Source organism: Hyperolius riggenbachi, chromosome 1 (assembly GCF_040937935.1).
Source record: "Hyperolius riggenbachi isolate aHypRig1 chromosome 1, aHypRig1.pri, whole genome shotgun sequence".
Taxonomy (NCBI): domain Eukaryota; kingdom Metazoa; phylum Chordata; class Amphibia; order Anura; family Hyperoliidae; genus Hyperolius; species Hyperolius riggenbachi.
Genome location: NC_090646.1, coordinates 361,879,862 through 361,903,222, shown reverse-complemented (window position 1 = coordinate 361,903,222; position 23,361 = coordinate 361,879,862). Strand labels below are relative to the sequence as shown.

Here is a 23,361-nt window from a genome sequence, read left to right as displayed (position 1 = left end):
GACCCTGGAAATGCTTTGTCTTTTGTCCTGCAAATAAAACTATTTTTGTTCTGGATACGGGTTTAGACATCCATCTTTAGGTAAGCAATCCCTTAGCTTGCATTGTAAACTGCTTTTAAATATTGTATACTTTTGAGTGCATCCAAATCCTTTTGTCCTCATCTAATTAAGAAGTCTACTTCTTAAATCCCTAGTGCTGAAATTACCTGTGCACTCCGAAAGCATTCAGCATCAAAATGAACAAAGCTGAGATGACGCTAAAATATGCCATCACTTCACCATCAGAAAATCAAATGTTTGTCGATACGAAAATATTTCAAGACTAATTCAATATTGATAATAATTCCAGTATTTGTATAGCGCTTTTCTCCAGTTGGAACTCAAAACGCTTGTGAGGCAGCCACTAGAGCACACGCAGTTGCAGTGTTAGGGAGTCTCGTCCAAGAACTCCATACTGAACAGCTGCTGGCTTACTAAAATAGGAAGAACCGAGATTTGAGCCCTCGTAAAACATTTAAAAAAGTGTAGTCATCCTGCCAACATGGCTATTCAGTATCTGCACAAAGTATATTCTCTCTGTAATCTTATCTGGGATTTGTGGTTCTATAAAATCAGCTCTGAAACAGTTAACTGCTAAATAGTTTGCATCATCTGTGAGATGAAAATTGAGACTGTGACAGATTACTTCACATGGCTGCTTCATTCTGCCTCATCTGAAGGAACTGTAAGCAAGCTACTGACCGGCTGATATTGCATCCAGTTCATTGGTATGTCTTATCATCTGCTTGCATTGCAGACTTGCAGATTCACAGAGCAGCTTTGAATGAGTGATTCCTGATGGATTGTGACTTTCACATAATCAGGCCTCCCAGGGTCTTATGCAACACAGTTTCCAGTTAGGACTAGAGACAAAAACTGTCATATTGGCCTAACAATCTGCTCTGAGGTCAGGAAGAGGATCATTAAAAACCACTTGACGACCAGTGGCTTTTTTCTATGATCTGTGCTGCGTGGGCTCTCCAGCCCGCAGCACAGATCGGGATAGAGCCAGGGCGATCAGACTTACCCCCTTTTTTCCCCAGTAGGGGGATGTCCTCCTGGGGGGGTCTGATCGCCGCCGGCTTCATCGCTTTGCGGGGGCTCTTCAAAGCCCCCCTCCGCAGCGTTCTCGGCACTCCGTCCCTCTCCCTCCCTCTCCCTTCCACTCTGAGCTGCGCTGGACGGATATCCATCCTGCGCATTGTAGGATAGGCTTCAGCCTATCATATGCCGGTGATCCCCGGACAATCAGAGGCCGGGGATCGCCGATCTGCCTTACGGCGCTGCTGCGCAGCAGCGCCGTATGATGTAAACAGCGAGGATTTCTTCCCCGCGTGTTTACATTTTGCTGGCGAGCCGCGATCGGCGGCTCTCCGGCTGTTCACGGAGACACCCTCCGTGAACTGACATTGAAAGGCATCTCGATCGAGCGGCCATTTCCATGGTAACCCGCAGACGACCAGTTTACGCCAATCGGCGTTAGCTGGTCGTCAAGAGGTTAATATATACTGTATCTAATAATCCAGCTTGTGTCATCTTCCTGCTGCTGCTCTCCTGAGTAAATCTCCTTGTGGATTACAAATACTATTTTATATATGAGCTCCAAGCCTCCAACTGCCGGCCTACTACTTAGATTAATATTGGCCAATGTTTAGGGAAATTAGCTTAAATGTTTATCTGAGTTTGATTATAGCAGAGTGTTTATACATGTGTCATTTAGAGAGCACTTAATGATTTACTGTGATTTTGGGATTTGACATCTCTGGATTTTCTGGTGCTTCTTTGGGTCAAACTTATTCCAGAGAGAGGAGGTGTCATTCTGTATTGCATTCCTTTGCAAGCAACTGTTGGTATTACATTATTGCCATAACTGCGAGTTCAGATACTATGACCTATCCTGTTAGAACATTGCTAGTAGGTAAATTGTTCATTTTATCTTTATTACTGGGCCTCTGGATCCAATAGAATTGCTTAGCATTATAATGCTGGTTTGTGTGTATCATTGGAGGTTGTGGGTGTCACCAGAGTTGGACAAGAGCAGGACCCATAACACACCTACAGGTGCACTACAAATATAAGAAAGGAGGTTAAACCCCCCAAAATGTATTAACAAATAATGTATTTCATTTAGCTCACTAGAAAATATGGAAAATGAAAATGCTGTTGCACATGCTGATATCTTAAAGTGATCCTTAAGCCTGTCGGCCAGTGACGGCGAAACCGGAAGTGCTCGCCGGCGGGTCCTGGGACATCAGAGCGGAGCTGCGAGGGCACCGATCGGCTGCTGGGGGCTGAGGGAAGCCCCAGGTGAGTAAATCTCATTTTTTACATTTGACTTAAGGTTCACTTTAAGGGGTCTTCAGTGGATTTATTGCAGTAACCATTATGGTAGTCACATGAAAGACATAGGATAAAGTATACACCTGCCTTTCATGCCTGTAAGGGAGGATTTGCACCATGGAACAATGCATTGCCACAAGTATCTCTTCACTATATCAAATGCATACAAATCATTAAGTGGAAAATCACATTGAATACATCCTGAGAGTATAAGAGCCATAAGCTGTTAACTAAAATTATTTGATCTAAATCATAAATACGTTTTTGTGCCTTTAGTAGGCCGAGCCGAATTAAGAGACAAAGATAGTCCGGGTTTCGGTTTAAGCCATCAGCTGTTTAGATTATTGTGCTCAAATAGATTGGTAACAGGGCAGTAGATTTATGTACACAAGCATGCATCCCTATTTTTTTTCAGCAATTTAAATCAACGAGCAATTATATTAAATGCAGAAGATACATAAACTATCATGTTTGCACTGTTTTCTGTTTCCGATGAATATACTGTCCTAAGGAGGATAACAACATGGAACTCTGATAGGCAAGAGTGCTAAGTTAGCCATGTGGCCATTGTGCTGCACATATTTTCCTGTATATTTCAGTCTGTTTCCCTGGTGAAAAACAATAGCTTTTAGCACTATGGTCTCAGTGCAGCAGTTTGCAGACTCGAGTACTGGGACTCCCAGTCTCCATTTTGATTGCATCATCCCCACTTTTCAGACTGCAAGGGAAAAAGGCAGAGACTGAATCTGTATGGAAAGTTTTGGCCTGCAGCACAGACAGTAAGGCTGGATTCACAGTAATACATTGCATAATGCCAGACCTGGGACAAGGTCCTCCCGCACCCAAGGCTGAGACACCAAAGTGTGCCCCTCCATCCCTCCCACCCCAATCATCACACACTGCTTGCTATTAGACTAAGAGGCACCCTAGGGCCCCCAATCATCCCCAACACCTTAATCTCTAGTTATCTGGCTTGTAGTCACTGCCATGTATACCCTTTTCTTATTTCTCTCTGCTTCAAACACAATAGGGGAATGATAGCTGAGTGAGTTGTGTGCCCTCTCCTACACTGGAGCCTCTCTCGCTTCTGCCTGGCCTTGCATAAAGCACATGTTAAAATGTGTGTGAACTGCAATGGAGAGTGGACATAGATATTAATTCAGCGGCCGGCTTCACACTGTAGATTGGCAGTGCGGTGCCTGCACCGCAACGCCACAAACATGCCTTCGGAGATCACCACATTATTAAGCAGTAATCTCTATCTGGCAGCCAGCCAAACAGGAAGTGACGCTCACTTCCTGTTCGGCAATTGATGACATGCACTTCCGCACATGCGCATCGCTGATATCTACAGCGGGTTTTTTAAATGTTCGTGCGTTACCATAGACTTACATGACTTTCGCCCCGACGCAGGTCACCACAGGAGCCTTAATTTATTAAGGAGTTTATCGGCTTTTGAAAACAGGCTCTGCGTCTGAATTCCTACATTTCTGTCTGGAATAGGTTTTAATTATTTTAGAAGACGTGCATTAAAACTGTGTTTGCTACCTGCTCCAGTGGATAAGAGCTCTCAGATGTTCACTTCTAATATACCAATGCTTCCTTGCTTTATTTCCTTCACCAGTCAGCGCTGTTATGTGGTAACCACAGTAGTGGGAGTCATTGTCCATATGTTCATAGGGTTGGGACCTCCATCAAAGCTTTGTTGTGGGAATCAATCACTTGAAATTACACCTCATACAGATGGAAATTAGTGGCATAGCTTAAGAGCCATGGACCCCAGTGCAATTTTTACCCCAGGTTCCATCCCCCAGGATTGCAAGTATTGTATGTGTAATTATTATAATGATCACATGATACAGACCACCATGGACATACACAGTGTGAGAGAGGTCTGAGCTGAGGAAAATGAATAGTTTATTAAAGTGAACCTAAAGCCAGGCAAAAAAATGAGATGAACTCACCTGGGGCTTCCCTCAGCCCCCTGCAGCCGATTGGTGCCCTCGCAGCTCCGCTCCGATGGTCCAGGACCCACCGGCAAACACTTACCGTTCGGCCGTCACCGGCCGACAAGCATGGGAACGCGAGTGTTTGTTCGTGTTCCCAGCCTGTATATCGCCCCCTATGCTGCTATTGCGGCCAGGAGGCTGGGAACGCGAACAATCACTCGCGTTCCCATACCTGTCGGCCGGTGACGGCCAAACTGGAAGTGTTCGCCGGTGGGACCACACTAGGGCCCCTGGACCAAAGGGGCTCACTAGGGGCCCTCCTTTTACCCACTTTATTAGCTCTTTATTGGTGCTATGCTGGTAATGATCACCTCTATATGTGATTTAAATAGTTGTAACCATTAATAGACTGTTCTTCTCCCCTGTCCACACCTGTCTGGCACTGCAGCTATCTTTCGGCAGGTTTGGGGCTATATATACATTTTTATGTATAAAGCATTTGAGGGGGCCCAGAGCTCCTAAGCTACATCATTGCATACATAATATGGAATTTTCTCTTCTGCCTACACAATTAGGTGCAAAACACATTTCAGCAGGACTCCAACTCCAGGGTTCAGGGCCTGGCCGAGGTAGAGGCAAAACAGGCTCCAGCCTCAGGGCGCAGTACAGGAGGGGGCGCACAACGTACTCAGTTATCATTCACTTATTGTGTTTGAAGCAAAGAGAAATAAGAAAAGGGGATACATGGCAGTGACTGCAAGCCAGATAACTAGTGATTAAGGTGTTGGGGGGGGGGGTCTCAGCTTCAGGTGCTGGAGGACCTTGTCCCACTCTGCCAGGCCTGCAACACACATTTAGGAGTCGTAGTAGGTATATTTAGAATACACATGCGATTGGCAGTGACAGCATCTCCCGCGGTGGTGCTGGATCCCGTGGCGTGGTAATTACTCAAACAGATTATCAGGACTGGTTTTGCCCTGCGCCTTTAGGTTATCTGCGGGTGTTAAAGTGGCCCGCCCCAGACCCAGCTTCTGACTTGGCCACTGCGCTGCTGCGCTGTCATTGTACCGTCTTTTATCTTATACATATTTTTAAAGACTGTGCTTTCTTAATAAATTGGATATTTTTACGCTATGTGAGCGTTTTCTACTTTTTTGGGGTCACGAGTTCAAAGCTGCAGGAGAGTGAAACAGCGGAACTGGAGGCTAAGACATCGTGCCTACACACAGGTGACAGCGATCTGTTCGATTGGCTGTGAGGTGGCCCATACCTCAGAGGCTTATTCAGGCCAATTCAGGCCGTAACATCCGGTGAGTGGGGACACGAAGGGGGGATTCTTTCCCTAGCTAAGTGACATTGATTTCCTCATATGAACTGTGATTAATGTGGACCTGGTGGACTTTAAAGCTCCAAGTGCTTAATGTTTGCAGAGCTGTGTAACTCATTTGTATTTTGACTTTAGGCTTTGCACATAGCTGAGTAGCGCTCCACTGTAAAATATTTTGTGACTTGCTGGTACTTTGTATGCCATTGGTGGTTGTGCGCTAGACTATTTGGTTTGGTATATTTAGAATAATTATTTTCTGTGTATATTACAGTTCAGTTACACTTTAAGTGAGTTTCAGTCTGTAACACCGTTGTCACACCAGGATGAGAGACAAGTCATTTCTATATGCAAAACTAGCACAGTAGGCTAAGGGTTACGCACACATCATATCAGAGCTTCCACTTTCCCAGAAAGCATTGTATTCTAGGAAAGATGGATACACTGCCCAGTGTATTGGCAGATCACTTCTTCATTTTTCTGTACAGCAAAGAATTCATTGTTTCTACTTTCTGTCCTCAGTGCAAACGTTACTTCATTAACAAGACGTATGGTAACACTGAGAGAAAAAACTGGCTAGTGAATCATGCAGTCATAGTGACAAGAGCAGCTGAGAATCTGACCTGCTTCCTACTCCCATCTCACACGAACACAGATTCAGACAGAGGCGAGCGAGGGCAGACTCACGCAGCTTGATAGCGGCAGCCTGACAGCAGCAAGATTCTGCCAGAAACTACAGGGAAGAAGCACATCTCTACAAGTTCCTAACCTGCTGCAGCAGAACAATTGGTGACTAATGTGCTCTCTTCATGTGACCAGTGCAGAGCATTTTACAGCTGATAAATTACATTAAGAGTGACACTACCTTTTCCAGTAGTGAAATATTAATACATAGGTTTTAACTGCTTGTAGCTTAAAGAGGAGCTGTTAGGTATAGGGTCTCAGAGAAAATAAACACATATATCAGTAGCTAAAGATTGGCTGTACTTACATTACATATGCATTTCACTGTCCACGTTTGGATTTCACAGATTTTGTATATAGTATATGCAGAGATAGATGCTCCTGACAGCTCATGGCAGGCTCCATGTTTGTGAAGCCAAATGTGTCGTCATGTCCTGCCTGCTTCTGATCACAGATAAGCTCGTTCTTGAACAACACGGTGTGCAGTGAATATTAATGAGCCATGTGGCTAGGAACAATAGCTGACTCCTGCAGTGTAGTCTGCCCGAGATTTATCAGTGCTTCGCGCTGGACTGATTAGAAGCTCCTGTACCGTCTCATTAGCAGCCGAGGGGAGGGCCCCAGAATGCTTTGCAGTTTAGCTGCGGCTTGCGTCTTTATGGGTCTATAACAGACTTTAAGATAAGCACACATCAAAGGTAACTGAAATGTTTATCTTCACTAATGGCTTTTGAGCTTCCTTCTAAACTGTTTAACACAGGAGAATAGAGGTTTAAATTAGCTTCTGCAGCCTGACAGTTACTCTTTAAAAAAATCCTTTCTCAGAAATAAGTGTAGCAGTAGGGTATTGTACAGTGTTAGCCATCAGTAAAAGCAAGAAGTTTTAAATCAGGATAATATCATTTATTGGCTAACTAAAAAGAATAATAACGTTTTTTTAAAGCACTTTTCTAAGGGCTTTTGCAGAGCGATTGGGCTTATTTCACTTCCTGATACAAGTCAGGATGTGAACACTTTGATCTGAAAATGAATAAATACAATGTATTTATTCATCTAATAGCTGGGGAAAACACTATACAAAGCTCTTTTTCAAGCGCTTTGCAATGTCCCTATACCTTAAGCAAAAACACTCAGAAACTGGTACAGGCAGCGCTTTGCTGAGCGGCTCGGGAATGAACCGCTCGGATGAGAACACTCTCATAGGGAATTGTTGTACAAGCTTTTTAGGGTGATTTTCAACATTGCCGGCGCTTGAAAAAAGGGCAAAAACGCCCTAGGTGTGAACAAGCCCTTATACCAGGGGTAGGGAACCTATGGCTCGGGAGCCAGATGTGGCTCTTTTGATGGCTACATCTGGCTCACAGTTAGGAGTTGATTCACTAAGCTACACTGCTCAGGCAGTGCAGCTTAGTGTGACAGCGCAAGTAAAATTTTACTGCTGTAGCATGCACTACTTAAGCTGGCCACTAACGGTCCAATTTCTAGCGAAAAATCGTTCGAGCGATCAGAAATTCTGATCGGACGAAAAATCGTTCACTACACCATCAACTAACCAATCATTGCTTCCTATCTATCACGACCGCCAAGAAAATCCAAATTTTCGTTCGACGAAAATTCATTCGGGCGACATTTTTTTCACTAGTTCATAATCGATTGTGTCCACCAATGTATATTATTTACAACCAATCCGATCAGAATTTCTGATCGCTCGAACGATTTTTCGCTAGAAATTGGACCGTTAGTGGCCAGCTTTACTCTTGCTCTCCCCAAAAATTAACAGCCGCTCCAATTGTCCCACTCTGGACCCTGTCAGGTACATTGACTTTATAGGATGAGATCCCCACACTTTGATTAGCCCAATAGGCTGCCTGTCACTTGACCTATTGGGCCAAAGTGCAGGGATCTCGTCCTACAAAGTGAATCAACCCCCAAGTCAGCTAGCTAATTGTAAACGTTGTTATTTGGTATTTCTCCTGTCTGGTTGTCGGGAAAATTGCTGATGTTGCTGAAACCCAAGAGAAGCTGAAGACGTGTCTGACACTTCCGCTGCCTGGAGGATCAACTGTGTACACATCTCCATGGCAACAGGGACGTGAGCCCTCATGCACACTGTCCCAGTTTGAAACATATTGTATGGCTCACCTCTCACGGAATTAATTTTTAAAATATGTGGCATTTATGGCTCTCTCAGCCAAAAAGGTTGCTGACCCCTACCTTACACCGTAAAGTTAAGCAAAACTGGCAATGTCAGGGATTTAAAAGGTCCAAAATCTCAAACCATTTAAAGCAATGAAGAACATTTCTGGTGCTTTGCTCTGGTCTTGGGAAAAAGTTACAGCAGATTATTAGCCATATACTCACTGGCTCTCCAAAACCCTTCATCTAAATATTGACAGTAGTAGTAAAATGATGGCAAGCTATAAACAGAAATGGATTTCAAAGTAGGTGTGTGTCATGGTAACAGTGGTATAGGGATCACCATAGCAGCCATAGCTGATGCTATGGGGCCCATAGCCAGGTTGGCCATTGTGTGTGGCCGGGAGTAAAACAGGTGTCTACTGCAGGCCTCATAGAGACCAGTGGTGGGCTCCTTGGAATGCAGAGTAGGCATGTGGAGTGTAGCAGAGAACTCACCTCTCCGGACACCACCGGCAATCATCTATCTTTTCTGCTACGCTCCACATGCCTACTCTGTATAGGGCGACTCACATCTGCCTACTGACTGCCTACCTATACTTGAGGGGGCATATTGGTTGCCTATACTGTAAGGTCCCTGTGGCTGCCTATTTTGAGTGGGCTATCTATACTTGAGGGAAGACTAGAGCACTTCTGTCTTCCCATACTGGGGGCCCCCTCTAGCTACCTATACTGGGAGTCTTTATGTAGATATTTAATGATTCATTTAGTGAGGGCGGGGCATTTGAAATGGCTCACCCTGCTGCAGGCAAACTCCTGCTGGCAACCAAATTACATCTTTTTTTCTAATTTAATCTCCAGCTACCACCAGAGCACAAATTAGTCGCTGATCGTGCTATAGCCGTAATTCTCATTATGGCCTGTGGCAGCACCCAGAGTGCTGCACTGAAATTACCTGATTCAGGGGAGGAGTTAAGGGATACTATGCCTGGAACTGGCAAGGCTAGTATCAGCATCATTCATAATGCAGTCCGATTTATTACACATGCACTGTAGAGATAGTAAGAGCACTGAGTAGTGATAGCCACAGGGAAAAATGGACACTCACACTGCAATATGATGGTCAAGATTACTGGATATAATAAAAAATCATAGATTTCATGGCCATTGAAAACATACATATTTGCAAGTAGAGGGCAGTGTAACCTATGTATGTTTCTGGCACTCTATCAACTATGTGATGGGTTTTTTTTTTAGGCCTGTGTTCAGATACATTCTAGAAATATTACAACCCAATGAAACATATAGTAATAACTTACTTTAACTAGTGTTCACTAATCCAACAGTGCTCCAACATGAAGCTATAAAATACATTTGAAGCAGATGTGAAATGCAATGCTGCATGTAAGTTTATCAATTTAATCCATGTCGGTGATCTCTCTTAGGAACAAATCAAGTTGTTAATCTCATGGTTCCGCTTAACAAGATATATTGATGTTGCAGTAAATGGAAAACATTTAACCATTAATTCATCCATTTTACATTCAGAGCAAACTGCAAAAAGACCATAACAAGGAGTGAAACAGTTAAATAAAAGGGGTGGAAGATCAGCTCCCCCTATGTTTTCTGTAGATAGGAAAAAGGCATGCAAAAACTACTGTTCAAACTTTATCTATAGGACAATAGCTAATCTCAAAGAGGAACTGTAACCAAGGATTGAACTACATTTCAATTAGTAGGTGATACCCCCTTTCCCAGGAGAAACTTTTCTCAAACGGAGCATCAGGAGGCTCTGTATGGCTGATATTGTGGGGAAACCCCTCCCACAGTGCGATGTCTCGGTACTAGCATCACACCGTGGGAGCCTTGTTGCATTGTGGGAAATAACAGATGTTTCCAACTGCCAAAAAAGCTGCATCTCCTTCCACATCACCTGCCAGCAGTAAAAATGTCGCCATGTGATAAATTGCAGAATGTAAATCAGGGAGAGGAAAGATTTTACAATGGGAAAACACTGACTAAATCATTTATACATAATTATTTTAAAATGAAGCACTTTTTTATTACATTATTTTCACTGGAGTTCCTCTTTAACAACTATAGAGGTAGTGGAAGAGAAGACACAGGGGGTCCGGGAGCCCAATCTGGTGTAGTACGTTAGGTGGTATAGGAATATTTTCAAAAAACAGTAGATTTTATACTCACAAAGGTAGGTTGCTAGGTGAGGCAACCACTCATGCACGCCTGTGGGGAAGTACCGTCCCCACTCGGCCTTTGTTCCTGGTCGCTGCTCCAAAAAAATGATCTATCGGGAAGTTCCCGATGTGGATCTCCCCCTAAAGCTAGGGGTTTAAGTTGATTTGTGGAAAGGGTTGGAGGCGCCCGGTGTACGTGGTATTATGTCTTACCCTATATGGTAGGTACAGCATTTAGAACAATGGTGTGGTCCTACCTTCTAGAGGTCCCCTCTCGGGAAATATACAGACGGAGTTTTTTTGGTTTCTAAGATTCTGTTTATTATGCATCAAGACAACGCGTTTCACGGTTAGAACCGCTTCCTCAGGTCAGTGACAATGCCTTTAAAAATTATCAAAAAAGAACATACAGCGCTCAGAACCAGACAATTTACAAGTGAAACATAAAAACATAAACAAACCTTAAACATAGTAAAATATATATATATATATAAAAAGATCACCAAAATCCGAAAAGATAATGCAGATTACATGTGCTTTACATATGGTGAGTATGCAGAACATCTATAAAACATATAGATGTTCTGCATACTCACCATATGTAAAGCACATGTAATCTGCATTATCTTTTTGGATTTTGGTGATCTTTTTATATATATATATATATATATTTTACTATGTTTAAGGTTTGTTTATGTTTTTATGTTTCACTTGTAAATTGTCTGGTTCTGAGCGCTGTATGTTCTTTTTTGATAATTTTTAAAGGCATTGTCACTGACCTGAGGAAGCGGTTCTAACCGTGAAACGCGTTGTCTTGATGCATAATAAATAGAATCTTAGAAACCAAAGAAACTCCGTCTGTATATTTCCCGAGAGGGGACCTCTAGAAGGTAGGACCACACCATTGTTCTAAATGCTGTACCTACCATATAGGGTAAGACATAATACCACGTACACCGGGCGCCTCCAACCCTTTCCACAAATCTCTTTAACAACTCTCATTGTTTTCACAAATGGAAAAGGGGAAAAGACAGAACCGTGAGAGGGAAACTGAAAAGGGCTACAGAATAATGATAATGTATCTACTAGTGAGGAGCTGTTTCTGGCCCATCAAGTGTTCACTGCTGTTCTGTAAATGATGCTCTGCAGCCAGCACATCCCAGAGAAAGCTCTGCAATCACGTAACCTACTGCTCTACAACTTGTGTACAAACCTTCTGTTGCAGTGCAAAAATAATTGTGCTTATGAAAATGAAAAGCCATAAAGGTATGAGTTTGAAGCTGGAGGTATGTATTAAATACAAACTAAAGACAACTTCACTTTTCAATATATAAAATACATACTGTTCTTACAGTCTTTCTGTATTCTGGCTCTATCACCATTCTAAATATAAACACTTTACTTTTTCACACTTACAGAGTGGGGCAGGGGGCGAAGGCGAAGGACCCCTTTACACTGTAGCCGGTATGCGTCTCTGAGATGCACACCAGAGGCGTATCTACAGGTGTGCAGGCATGGCATGTGCCATGGGCACCTCGTACTGCTGGTGCTGCTCCATAGCAACCTTGGTGTTCTCCATACAGATACTAGTTTTTATCTGAGGGGCATTTTGCTGCCTGGTCACATCTTTTAGGGAAACAAGCTGCCTGACCATTATTTGGAGGATATTTATAGGCTGATCTATTGCGATACACCATTCTTACAGGCCATGCTTCACTTCCACTTGGACACAATCAATTCAACTGAGGCTACATGCTAAAATATATGGATTTGCATGCGTGACACAGTTTTTTGCTGCATGCTGTTTTGTCCCTGCATGTGAATTGGACAGCAGCTTATTGATTTCAATAGGCTGCGTTTCCCCATCTAATTCACATGCAGGAAATGCATAGTGGTGACTAGCCTGAAGGAGTATGGAGGCTTCCATGTTTAGTCATTTCTTTTTGCTTAAAAATATCAGTTGCATGATTGGTGTACTGATCGTTTAGATCCAGTAGTTTGTGAGTAACAAACAAACTTCCAACCTTCATGCAGACAAGTGGTACAGTCAGCACAACTAATACTGATTGTGGATGAATGTGTAGCATTCTTGTGGAATCTGCCAAGAGAGGAGGTATCTGAGATCCATGCTTAATTCATTTTTTTGATTAAGGTCAGGCAGTCCACAGTGCCTGGGGACAGATTTATGCATCTTAACCTCCCTGGTGGTACGCAGTTTCTGAGGCTGCGTCCAAGGGAGGTATTTTTTTAATTAAAGTTGTTGTAATGCTTGTAGCTAGCACTATGCTAGCTACCGTTGCCCCCCAAGTCCCCTGCACCCTTCTGATCCCCCCGATCGCTGCCGGATTACGTTACCTAGCCGCAATCCCACGAGAGCCGCAGCCTCCCCAATGAGCTTCAGTCGTTGCTATGGCGACGATCAGACATGACGCTTGACGACATCGATGTCATGAAGTAATGCGCAATCCCGATCCTCTCCATAGCGAAGCCTGGAGCTGATTGGAGAGGCTGCGCCATTGTGGGATCCGGGGTGGGGGGGGGGTACGTATAACGGCGGCGATCGGGGGCTATCGAAGAAGAGCGGAGGGACTTGGGGGGAAATCGTAGCTAGCGAAGTGCTAGCTACAAGCTTTACAACAACTTTTATACAAAAAATCCCTCTCGGGGCAGGGAAATCCTCTGCGGCGGCTACCCAGAGTGTAGGTTGGGGTTACTGCCAGGAGGGTTAAACTACTCATGCTGGTGCACTGAACATCCTTTTCTATAAAACCGTAACACCAGGACAGCATGTTTAGCTCATGCTCTGCAGCCACTGGTCCTTCTTAGACACCCTCCCAGCAGTTCTTGGAGTCTTCACTTCCAAGGCTCTAGGTATCAAAGCTAGAACTGGAATACTCATTGGTCATCATGGACAGTTATTACCAGTGAGTGCTAACTGGGAATAGGCCTTGCTACTGGGGCCTGAAAAAACTCTGAAACTCCCTTCTTTAGTCTTCTTTCCTGACCTGGACTACCATGAGTTACAGAGCTGTGACTAGTAGCAGGTGCATGCCTGTTGCCATGCAAATTTACTTAACAAGAGCTTTAAAAGTATAATTCACCTCACCTATCATCTGGTGGGATAAGTTCTGTAATTTTCACCATGAAACATGCATCCAATAGGGCTACCATACAGTAAGTATCAGTTTTTTGTTATGTGACCTATGAAGGCTATGGAGGGGCACTCTCTAAGCACAGCAACATGAACTTTTGTGCCTTAAACTGCCTACCACTGAGGGTTAATGTTATTAAACAACAATAGCAATTACATCCCAAAAAAGATAGACCTACTTCCTGACTGTGTGGCTACAAATGCATGTTCACCAAGCTATTTCTTTTATAACGTACTTATTTAAATCGCAATACTAATACTAAAATGTAAGTCAGGCACAAAATAAATGATAGACCCCCATTATAAACTGAATGGACAGTGTGATAATCATATACACAAGTTATGTGTTTTAACTTTTTTAATAATAGTAACATAAAGTAATTCAAATAAAGGGCTGCCAAATGCCTGACTGCATCAAGGTGCCTTGTGTAGCACAATTCATAAATGCAGTCCTGGTTATTCCCCTATGCACCCTCAGAAGCATGCATGAAATCCAGGCGAGAGAAAAAATGGGCGCCATTTTTGTTAATAAAATTATCGTTAATATCTACCAATATTCTTTGTTTTAAAAATGTAAATATTGTAACTTATCATAGTAAAATATCGGTAAATTTTAACAATATTTTACTACAACTTAACCTAACCGTCCTCTCACACAGAACCCCCCTCCTAACCCTCTTCCTGACGCCTAACCCTAAAACCCCCTCTCCTGAGGCCTAACCCTAAACCCCCCCCCCCCCCCCCCTCCCTTCTGACACCTTATTGATAAGGTGCAAAAGCATATCACCAGCAAACATTAATTGAATCAGAGCCAAGGTGAAATACCTCATGAGATACACTTAGTATCTTGGCCAAAGTCAACATATGAAATGACTGACAGGCTGTAGAAGCTCAGTGAAATGCAGTCTTTCATTATTACTGCACCGTAGTCTGAAATACAGTGGGGAGAGTTATCAAATGCATCACAAATCATATAATGCAAAACAGAAGCAGTGTGTGACAGATTTAATATAGTAGAGCAGCTCAACTAATAAATCTACCCCCTTTTCTCACATCAGGCATCAAAATATGAAGTGGCCTACCCTACACCACTGCTCTGTTAAGAATTGCTGTACATCCGTTAGAGGTTCAAAGCAACAATGCAGTAGATTGCAGGTGTCGCAAAGTGACTAAAAAAATAATTGCTCAAAAACGTACCCATGCAGCAATTTGGTTTGAATTAGAAAAGCTCATGACTCCACATAAATACATTTCCCACTCCACAGGCTGTTTCTCCTTAAAGCACACCTGAACTGAAAGGGATATGGAGGCTGCCATATTTATTTCCTTTTAAACAATGCACATTGCCTGTCTTTCTTGCTGATGCTCTGCCTTTAATACTTTTAGCTACAGATCCTAAAAAAACATGCAGATCAGATGTTTGACTGGAATTGATGCATGCTTGTTTCAGGTGTGTAATTCAGACATTACTGCAGCCAAAGAGAACAGCAGGACTGCTAGGTAACTGGTATTGTTTAAAAGGAAATAAATATGACAGCCTCCATATCCCTTCATTTCAGGTGTCCTTTAAACCTATTATTTTGTTTAGCTCTGCATAACAGGTCACAACTTAGGAAAATAGTATTATATACACTGAGGCGAATGATCTGCTATTGTGAAAAATAAGCAACGAGCACTGTTTTGCGCACTGTAATGTGGTTCATGCCATCGTTTTCCCCATAACCATGTATGGTTGCAAAAGTTGGACGCAAAGAAAAGCAGATAGTATTATCTCATATATATATGCCCAATTGACCACCCGAGCCCAAGCTGCTATGGACACCGTTCTGGAGAAATGGGAAGCTCACCTCAACTTTCATCTTACACCCAAAAGGTGGGCACATTGTTTTGAAACCCTTATGAAAGGAAGCCTTTACTACTCTATACTAGAGACCAATGTTAAACTCCTCCATAGAGCTTACCTAACTCCGGAGCGGATCTCTGGCATCTTTCCTCAAGCTTCCGCTTTATGCTACCGAGGCTGCGGCACTAAGGGAACTCTGGCTCATATGTGGTGGTCCTGTCCCCTGGTTGCCAGATTCTGGTCACAAGTAGCTGGACGGATAGCATCTGTTCTTCAGATATAATTTTCTCCCACTCCATCTGTCTTTTTGATGGGTGACAAGCCCAATAACATGAAACACCCAGCTCACAGGCTAGTCCAGCATATCCTAAATTCCGCAAAAACATACTTAGCTACTCGCTGGAAGGATTCCTTCCTATCTTTAGACCATGTGATTAGTAAAGTTCACAGAGTTAAATTTTTGAAACTAAGAAAAGCAGATAGAAGAAAAATCGACTTCTTCGAGTTGTGGTGCAGGTGACGGTTGTTTTGCATTCCAGGGACAGCAAGGATGACGAACAAAGAAGTATTGGAACGTATAAGACCAGACATGTCACTGGAAGGAAAGATCACCAGACTCACGTATTTCGGCCACGTGACGCAATCAAATTCCTTAGAGAAAAACCTAATGCTAGGACTGATCAGTGGCTAAAGGCGACAAGGCCGCCAGAGAACGCCTTGGCTTGACACCATCAAAGCCGACACAGGATTGAGCTTAAGGCAACTGGCGGAAAAGGTACAAGATCAAACAGCATGGAGGGAGATAACCCATAAAATCACAAAGAGTCAGATATGACTAAATGGATAACATCATCATCATAAATGTGGTGCAATTCAAAGTCTAGGAACAGTTCACACCTCATCAGTTGAGATATGATGGAACTAATTCCGTTGTTACATAGAATATGCAGGTCATGCAATGCATTGCTAAAATTGCAGGCGTTGATGCACATAATGTTCTTCAATGAGGGTGAACGTCAGTTGCTTCTTTGCCTGCTCTAGGTGGCATCTTTGGTATCTTTATGGATACATTATAACTCAATATCATGCTACAGTGTGGAACTGGCCTTAGTGACCCAGCAAAACTCTCCGCTATTGGGTGGCAAAAATGTAGCAACTACGTTGTGCCTGCATAGTGTGGCTGTGCTTGTGTACAATATTTGACATCAAAGTTGAATATTTTCAGAAAGTCACCGCAATTGGTGAAACCTTTGGATAGTCCAGAGGCTTCCCCCTTCTAAAGTAAGTATCTAATATTTTTTGTGACTTCAGGTACCGTTTTAAAATATAATTTAGACAAATGAAAATGTTCTGACATAAAGACAATTTTCTGGAGTATGCATCCACAACAAAGCTATATTTTGCCTTTAAAATTACACCTTGCTAGTTAGGCTAGTTTCTCACTGGGGCATTTTGGGCCCATAACCCAACAAAAAACATTAGCGGCAGCATGAAATGTAACGCATGCAAAGAAGCAGCTCACCAATGTGCACTTTTATTGCCCATCAACATGTGCGCTTGTAGCAATGCACTGCATGTTCTACGTTGCAACAATAAAATCTAATGCATTGCATCACAACGGATAAGGTGTGAACTGTACATAGGCTTTGATTCACGCCATGTTACAGTGCGCAAAAATCAGTACAAAGCAATGTGTTGTGCATTGCAAAAGTACCCTAAATTGACTTGTTTCATATGCTTAGGCAAACTGTAGATCTTCTATTTCAAACAGATAAAATATTTACTGCAAAGCAAACAGTCTCAGAACTGGAAGAAACTCTCTAAGATACTAAAAGGTAATACCTGTTCTGGCTTGATTGGTTCTGAAGTTGTAAAGATGTCCGTATAATGTTGCCTGTCAAATACGCGATCCAGCACTTCTAATTGCTGCTGTGTGAAGAGGTCCCCTCTCATCTGTTTCCGAAGAAAGTCTCTTCCCGGAATTGAATGGCCATTTGGTATAGGAGAGTCTTGAATACCTTCAAGCAAAATATGTAAACAAAATATGGTTAATTAAAGTGGTCTGAAACTCTGACATAACATGCACTAAAAATGTGTTTTCCTCCTTTTTATTACACATACAGTTACCATATTTGCTTTTGTGCACAAGTAATATTGTCCATTTATAAATTACAACTTCCCAAAGAACAGTTTATCTGGTCTGAAAGCTGCCATTTCATTTTATTCAAGCTGCTTTTTTATTATATATTAAAATCTTCTAGTGAGCTGTTCTGAACTGTTTGCATGCTAGAAGCAGAAAGAGCTTGTTTTCAGTTGTTACACACAATGTAACAACTGAGATATGTAAACAAAAGTTAATGTTATCTCCTCTCTGGATGCAGATCATAAGTTGAAGGGACTTTCAATTGAAAGACAAAGTGCTGTATTTAACTGTTCGAATGCTGTTCTGCTATATATTTTTTTTTGGTGGTAGTTAGATTAAGGCTGTGAGGAATCTTTTATAGCAAAGAAGAAATTCTGAGTTTCAGACCACTTTAAAGAGGAGCTGTTAGGTATAGGGTCTCAGAGAAAAAAAAAACACATCTATCAGTAGCTAAATATTGGCTGTACTTACATTACATATGCATTTCACTGTCCACGTTTGGATTTCACAGAATTTTTATATAGTATTTGCAGAGAATGATGCTCCTGACAACTCATGGCAGGTTCCATGTTTGTCTGTCTCCTATGAAGCCAATTGTGATGTAATATCCTCTCTCCTTCCTGATGATTCGATCAGGATCAAAGATCCTAAGGGTTCATGAATATTAATTAGCCATGTGGCTAGGAACAATAGCGGACTCATGCAGTATACTCTAACGGAACATGTGCCCTTTGATTTTTCAGTGCTGTGATGTTACAAGCTGCTGTAACATGAGCCTGTAACTTCCCACTGTGAAAGCAGCCTTAGGGCGTGATAGGGAAATGAAGGGGGAGGACCCAAGGTAGTGCAGAGTGGGAAGAAAAAGCAGCCCCAGAATGCTTTGCAGTATGTTATGCGGCCTGGCGGCCTCCTTACGGGCTTGGGAGTAACCAGCCTTGCTGTTAAGCAAGCATCAAAGTAAGAGAGATTTTTAACTTCAGTATTGCCTTTTTGCCTTCCTTCTAAACTGTTTAACACAGGAGAATAGAGGTTTAAATTAGCTTTTGCAGCCTGACAGTTACTCTTTAACATAATTAGTCAACAATACAAGAGTCAAACACAGTATAATAATAATTCTACTATTCATTGTTTTGAGGAATGGCCATTGTAAATGTCATGTTCCAAATTAAACAGTTCATGTTCCTTTAAAAAATTACCATAACAATTGTAATTGCTACCTACCGGTAAGTCGTTTTTGTAATTTAAAGCTATTAAAAACTTTTTTTAAACTATTAAAAATCTTTTTTTTCAGTTTGCAGCCTACTGTGCATGTCTAAAAATGCCTGCAAGTTTAAATAACATTATTAAGGAGAAGGGGCAATGCCAATGTAAGAAAGAATTTTTAATAATAAGACAGAAAAATGATAACGCGTTTCGCGGAGCACAGTCCGTTTCCTCAGATCAAATAAAGCAGTGTCTGGGTAGCCAAGGTGCAGAGATTGGACTGCCTAAAAAGCTTTTTAGTCGCTTAGTCCCTCCCAGTCCCTCTGAGCAGCACAATGATGCAATGTAGGTAGTTGCCACACCCAAAGAGCATGCTGTCAACTCAAGTTCTCAACCAAATCTTTGGATAGGATTTTTAGCTGCAAAAATCGCGTGTGAAATGAAAGTCTAAACACTTTGAATACCAACCTGTTCAATACTATAAAATGTAAATGGGTTTGACATTTTAGATCAGCTAGATGCTGAAGCTGTAGGTTTAGCCACAAATCATTGTTTGAAGAGAGTACTTTATTCATTTCAGTGGTGTGCCAAAGACAAACATGACTAAACTACAATGAAGCTGAAGTAATTGCACTGGACCTCCCACTCTCCCAAAGCATCAGGGCTCCACAGCAGTCAGTAAGATCTTGGCTATGTTAATTTCATTGCTGGGTATTTTTGATATAAGTTCCTGGTTATCTTGAGCAAGGAATCTTGGTGCTGGACTCCATAAGGTGAATAGTTTTGGGTTTAAAGAGTATTTTATTGGATTTTTTCTTTTGTTATTGAGTTTTGGGGGAGGTTAGGATTAGTTGCTGGAGGATTGCTTGAACATGCAGGGAGAGCAGTATCTAATGTTGGGGGAGGGAGAGTTACATTAGGAGACACATTGCTAGGACCTGGAAGGGGGTCACATTTGGGAGGACTACGTGAAATGCAAAGACACAGAGAGGTAATAGTACTTTAAATTGATTCCAGATATAAACAACATTTGTCAAGGATATAGAATTTTATGTAGTTTAGATTTTACACTTTTGCCAGCATTAACACTGCACTAATCTGAAATCACAATTTCATTGCAGGATATAACAATGCAGTGATTTCTATGCCCCAATTACATGTACACCATCAGTGGACTTTCAAATGTAAATTGTGTATGACATTTATTATACTATGGTTTTTCTGCCAATATGATTGAAATGAAGATCAAATATACTGTATACCGGTAAATTGAAAAAGGTTGTAAAAGATTTGTATACCTGATACGGTATATCGAAGACTTAAAGTGGACCTGAACTCAGAACTCCTCTCTGGTCTAAAAGATACACAACAGCATAATAACCTTTAAACAGAAAACATTTCATTGTTACAGCTGATAAAAATCCTGCAATAAATCTGCGCTGTTTCTACTTCCTGATTCATGGAAGCAGACATATTGTACAGCCTGTGCTTTCAAATGGGCTTATCTGCCATAGGCAGTCATGTGACACAGGGGAGGGATCAAATTACAACTTGTGGCTAATCACAAATGAGGGGGAATTACACAGGTTAAACTCTAAATACATACAGGGTGCATTTCTGTTATGTTTTCCTTCTGTCCTGTGCGAGAGTTCAGGTCCACTTTCATAAGTATAAAAATACAGTTAAATATGCTGTATACAAAGAAATGCTGATATAAGTGGCAAAATATTTATCAGTTCAAAGGAGAAAGAACTTCAGGAAGCTGATACTGTAGTCGCTTCTAACATTTAGTCTAGTTAGTATGAGTTTATTTTTTACTTTATTTTAGATTCCATGTAGCCTGAGTGGGCGAGAAGCGAGCACAACATTTCCTGCCTCTATATCACCCAGGGTTTATATTAGCATGGAAAATTCACCTGCTTCACCATGTGATACATGCTGCTTTTTGTGGTTAAAATTTGAATGTACATTAGACAAAGTTTCACTTCTTTATTTTGAATATCACAATGCATCAAGAGAATGTATTGCGTTATATATAGTATATAGTATATATATATATCTCACTATGAACACATTTATTTAATATTATTCATTTTTAGTACTAATCCCTACCAGATTGAGTCATGAACCTTTACAAGCAGAAAGGGAAAAGGGTTGGTTCTGCTACAATAAAGCAACATTCAGTCAGCATAGTGGCTACCAAAAGCACTTTTTGCTGTCAGTGCTCTGTCCACTCCAACTGGCAAAGAGAACTAAGAGAAATACAGCCGCTATGTCCAGCCCACATTTACTTTTCCTATTATTTTATCCATATCACTCTTTAAAGATCACCAGATATCATTTGCCACTAAGACAGAGGAAAATGCTGTTGGCTTCAGTGGGGCAGAGTGGACATTTTTTTCCAGCACCCATTGGCCACTCTTGACACATTGGCACATACAAAAGTGTCAACACGAATGGGGACAACCTCCTTTTGGTGATCAGAATGATCACCTCATGTGATTCGAAGTTTCACTTATGTGGGTGGGACTTTGGATCTCCTACGTTAAGGCCCATACACACGTCGGATTTTTCCGAACGACAATGCTGATTGCCCCTTCTGATGGCATTCAAAGAATTGGCAATCTGTAAGCAGTTCCCAATTTTTTTTATGGATGCACCATTAATGCCACTTTCATGAAAAATAAAAATAAATATTTATCTCCAGAACAATTAACATTTCACCAATGATTACCTAAGCAGTTACTATTCTGTTGCTCTGTATGTCTCACTTGGCAATATAGCACTAGGCAATATAGAACTTTTTGCACATTGCTGATGGTCACCCTTTTTTTTAGTAAGATTTGGTGGTGGCTGGCATCCACCAGGCCCCTATAATCTCTCCAGAGCCGGTTCTAGAAACAACGGGGCCCCAGGGCAAAATTAACCCGGGTGCCCCCCAACAGACACCCTCCAACCAAAAAGTGGCATTAGGAGCTCTTTTTTGCAGCCAAATTTTCCTGCTGTGCCCCTGAGGCAGCTGCTGACCCTCCCTCCCAAACATCTACCAACTTAACTGTGCTCCCTGAGGACCCTGCAGAGTCTTAGGCAGTGTAGCACCTCACCTGCCCGCCAGCACAGGTGAGATGCTACTCTGCCAAAGACTCTGCTTAGGCCTCAGTGAGCACCAGTTAGAATGGGGGAGGCCACTTGGGGGCCCCTACAGGCTCTGGGGCCCTAGGGCAATTGCTCCCTTTGCCTCTATGGTAGCGCCGGCCCTGACTCTCTCAAGGCCCTAGGCAGCTGCCTAGAATCGCCTTGTGAATGAACTGGCTCTGCTTGGCAGACAGCACAGTTTACTAAACAGGAACAGGTCTTGTGCATCAATCTGTACTTGTAAGCAGGCATTAGAAATTCTAATATGCCTCTAGATGTGAATGGTTGTGTATATATAATTGAAACACTGGAACATTCACTTTACATTACATCGCAGCCATTTCTTTCAGGGGTTTATGATTACATAAGAAATAGTAATGGTTGTACAATCATTTTTATTCTACGTTTTAATGACATTAGAATGCGTGTGACGTTGGAAACGGACATCGTTTAAGTGAACTCAAAGCCTACATCAGTTTCTGTGACATCATTTCCATACCCAGTGTTATCATGAGCAAGAAACAAAGGCTTTTCACATGTTCATCATACATAATGTGATCGCGCAGGCCATGTTGCAATTATATATTACTTCATGTATGGCTCTAATTGGTTAACAGCTGAATTTCTTGCTGCACAATAACTGCTAATTGGTTATTAATGGACTTTTTGCTGCACAATGGATAATAATTGGTTAGCTTATAGATAAGAAATTCCTACATTAAGGGGAAATCTCCCTTTCCCCTCCTCCCTTCAGCCTGGTCATGGACCGTGAGCTGACAGGGCCTGAAGGAATTGTTCATCACTACAGGACATCTCCACAATATCTGCACTTTATATGTTATTTTTGAGAAGATCCTCAGATAGTGCTTTCCTGACAATGTTATTTGCTGTCAGGTTTAACATTGCTGACCAATACCTGAGCTAAGAAAAGCTATTTTATTTACTCTTTGCACTGGTTGCATTATTGTCTCAGTGACAGATAAGAAATACATTACTGTGAAACAGTTTACTTTAAGGCAGTAGTCGTTTAAGAGTTAAAACCAATAGTTAAAATGGAGCTTACATAACAATAGCATGCATTTTATATTATGCTCGCTATGTGTTTTTAAGTTATTGGGGGCAATCTGGAAGTATCAGTCACAAAGGTATCTGTGATCAAAAGAAATATCTGTTCTTGATGAATCTGGGAGATGGCTCTTATTTATCTGAGCGCACTGCT

General features: G+C 41.9%; 1 protein-coding gene across 2 annotated transcripts in view; it reads right to left on the bottom strand.

Moving 5' to 3' along the window:
- PAX5 (paired box 5) overlaps positions 1-23,361 on the bottom strand; it is a 274,887-nt gene that overhangs the window by 122,072 nt on the left and 129,454 nt on the right. For both annotated transcript variants that reach the window (XM_068271308.1, XM_068271309.1), the window contains one exon: positions 17,504-17,679. In XM_068271308.1, coding sequence (XP_068127409.1) covers positions 17,504-17,679 — 176 coding nt within the window. The remainder of the gene's footprint in view (positions 1-17,503; positions 17,680-23,361) is intronic.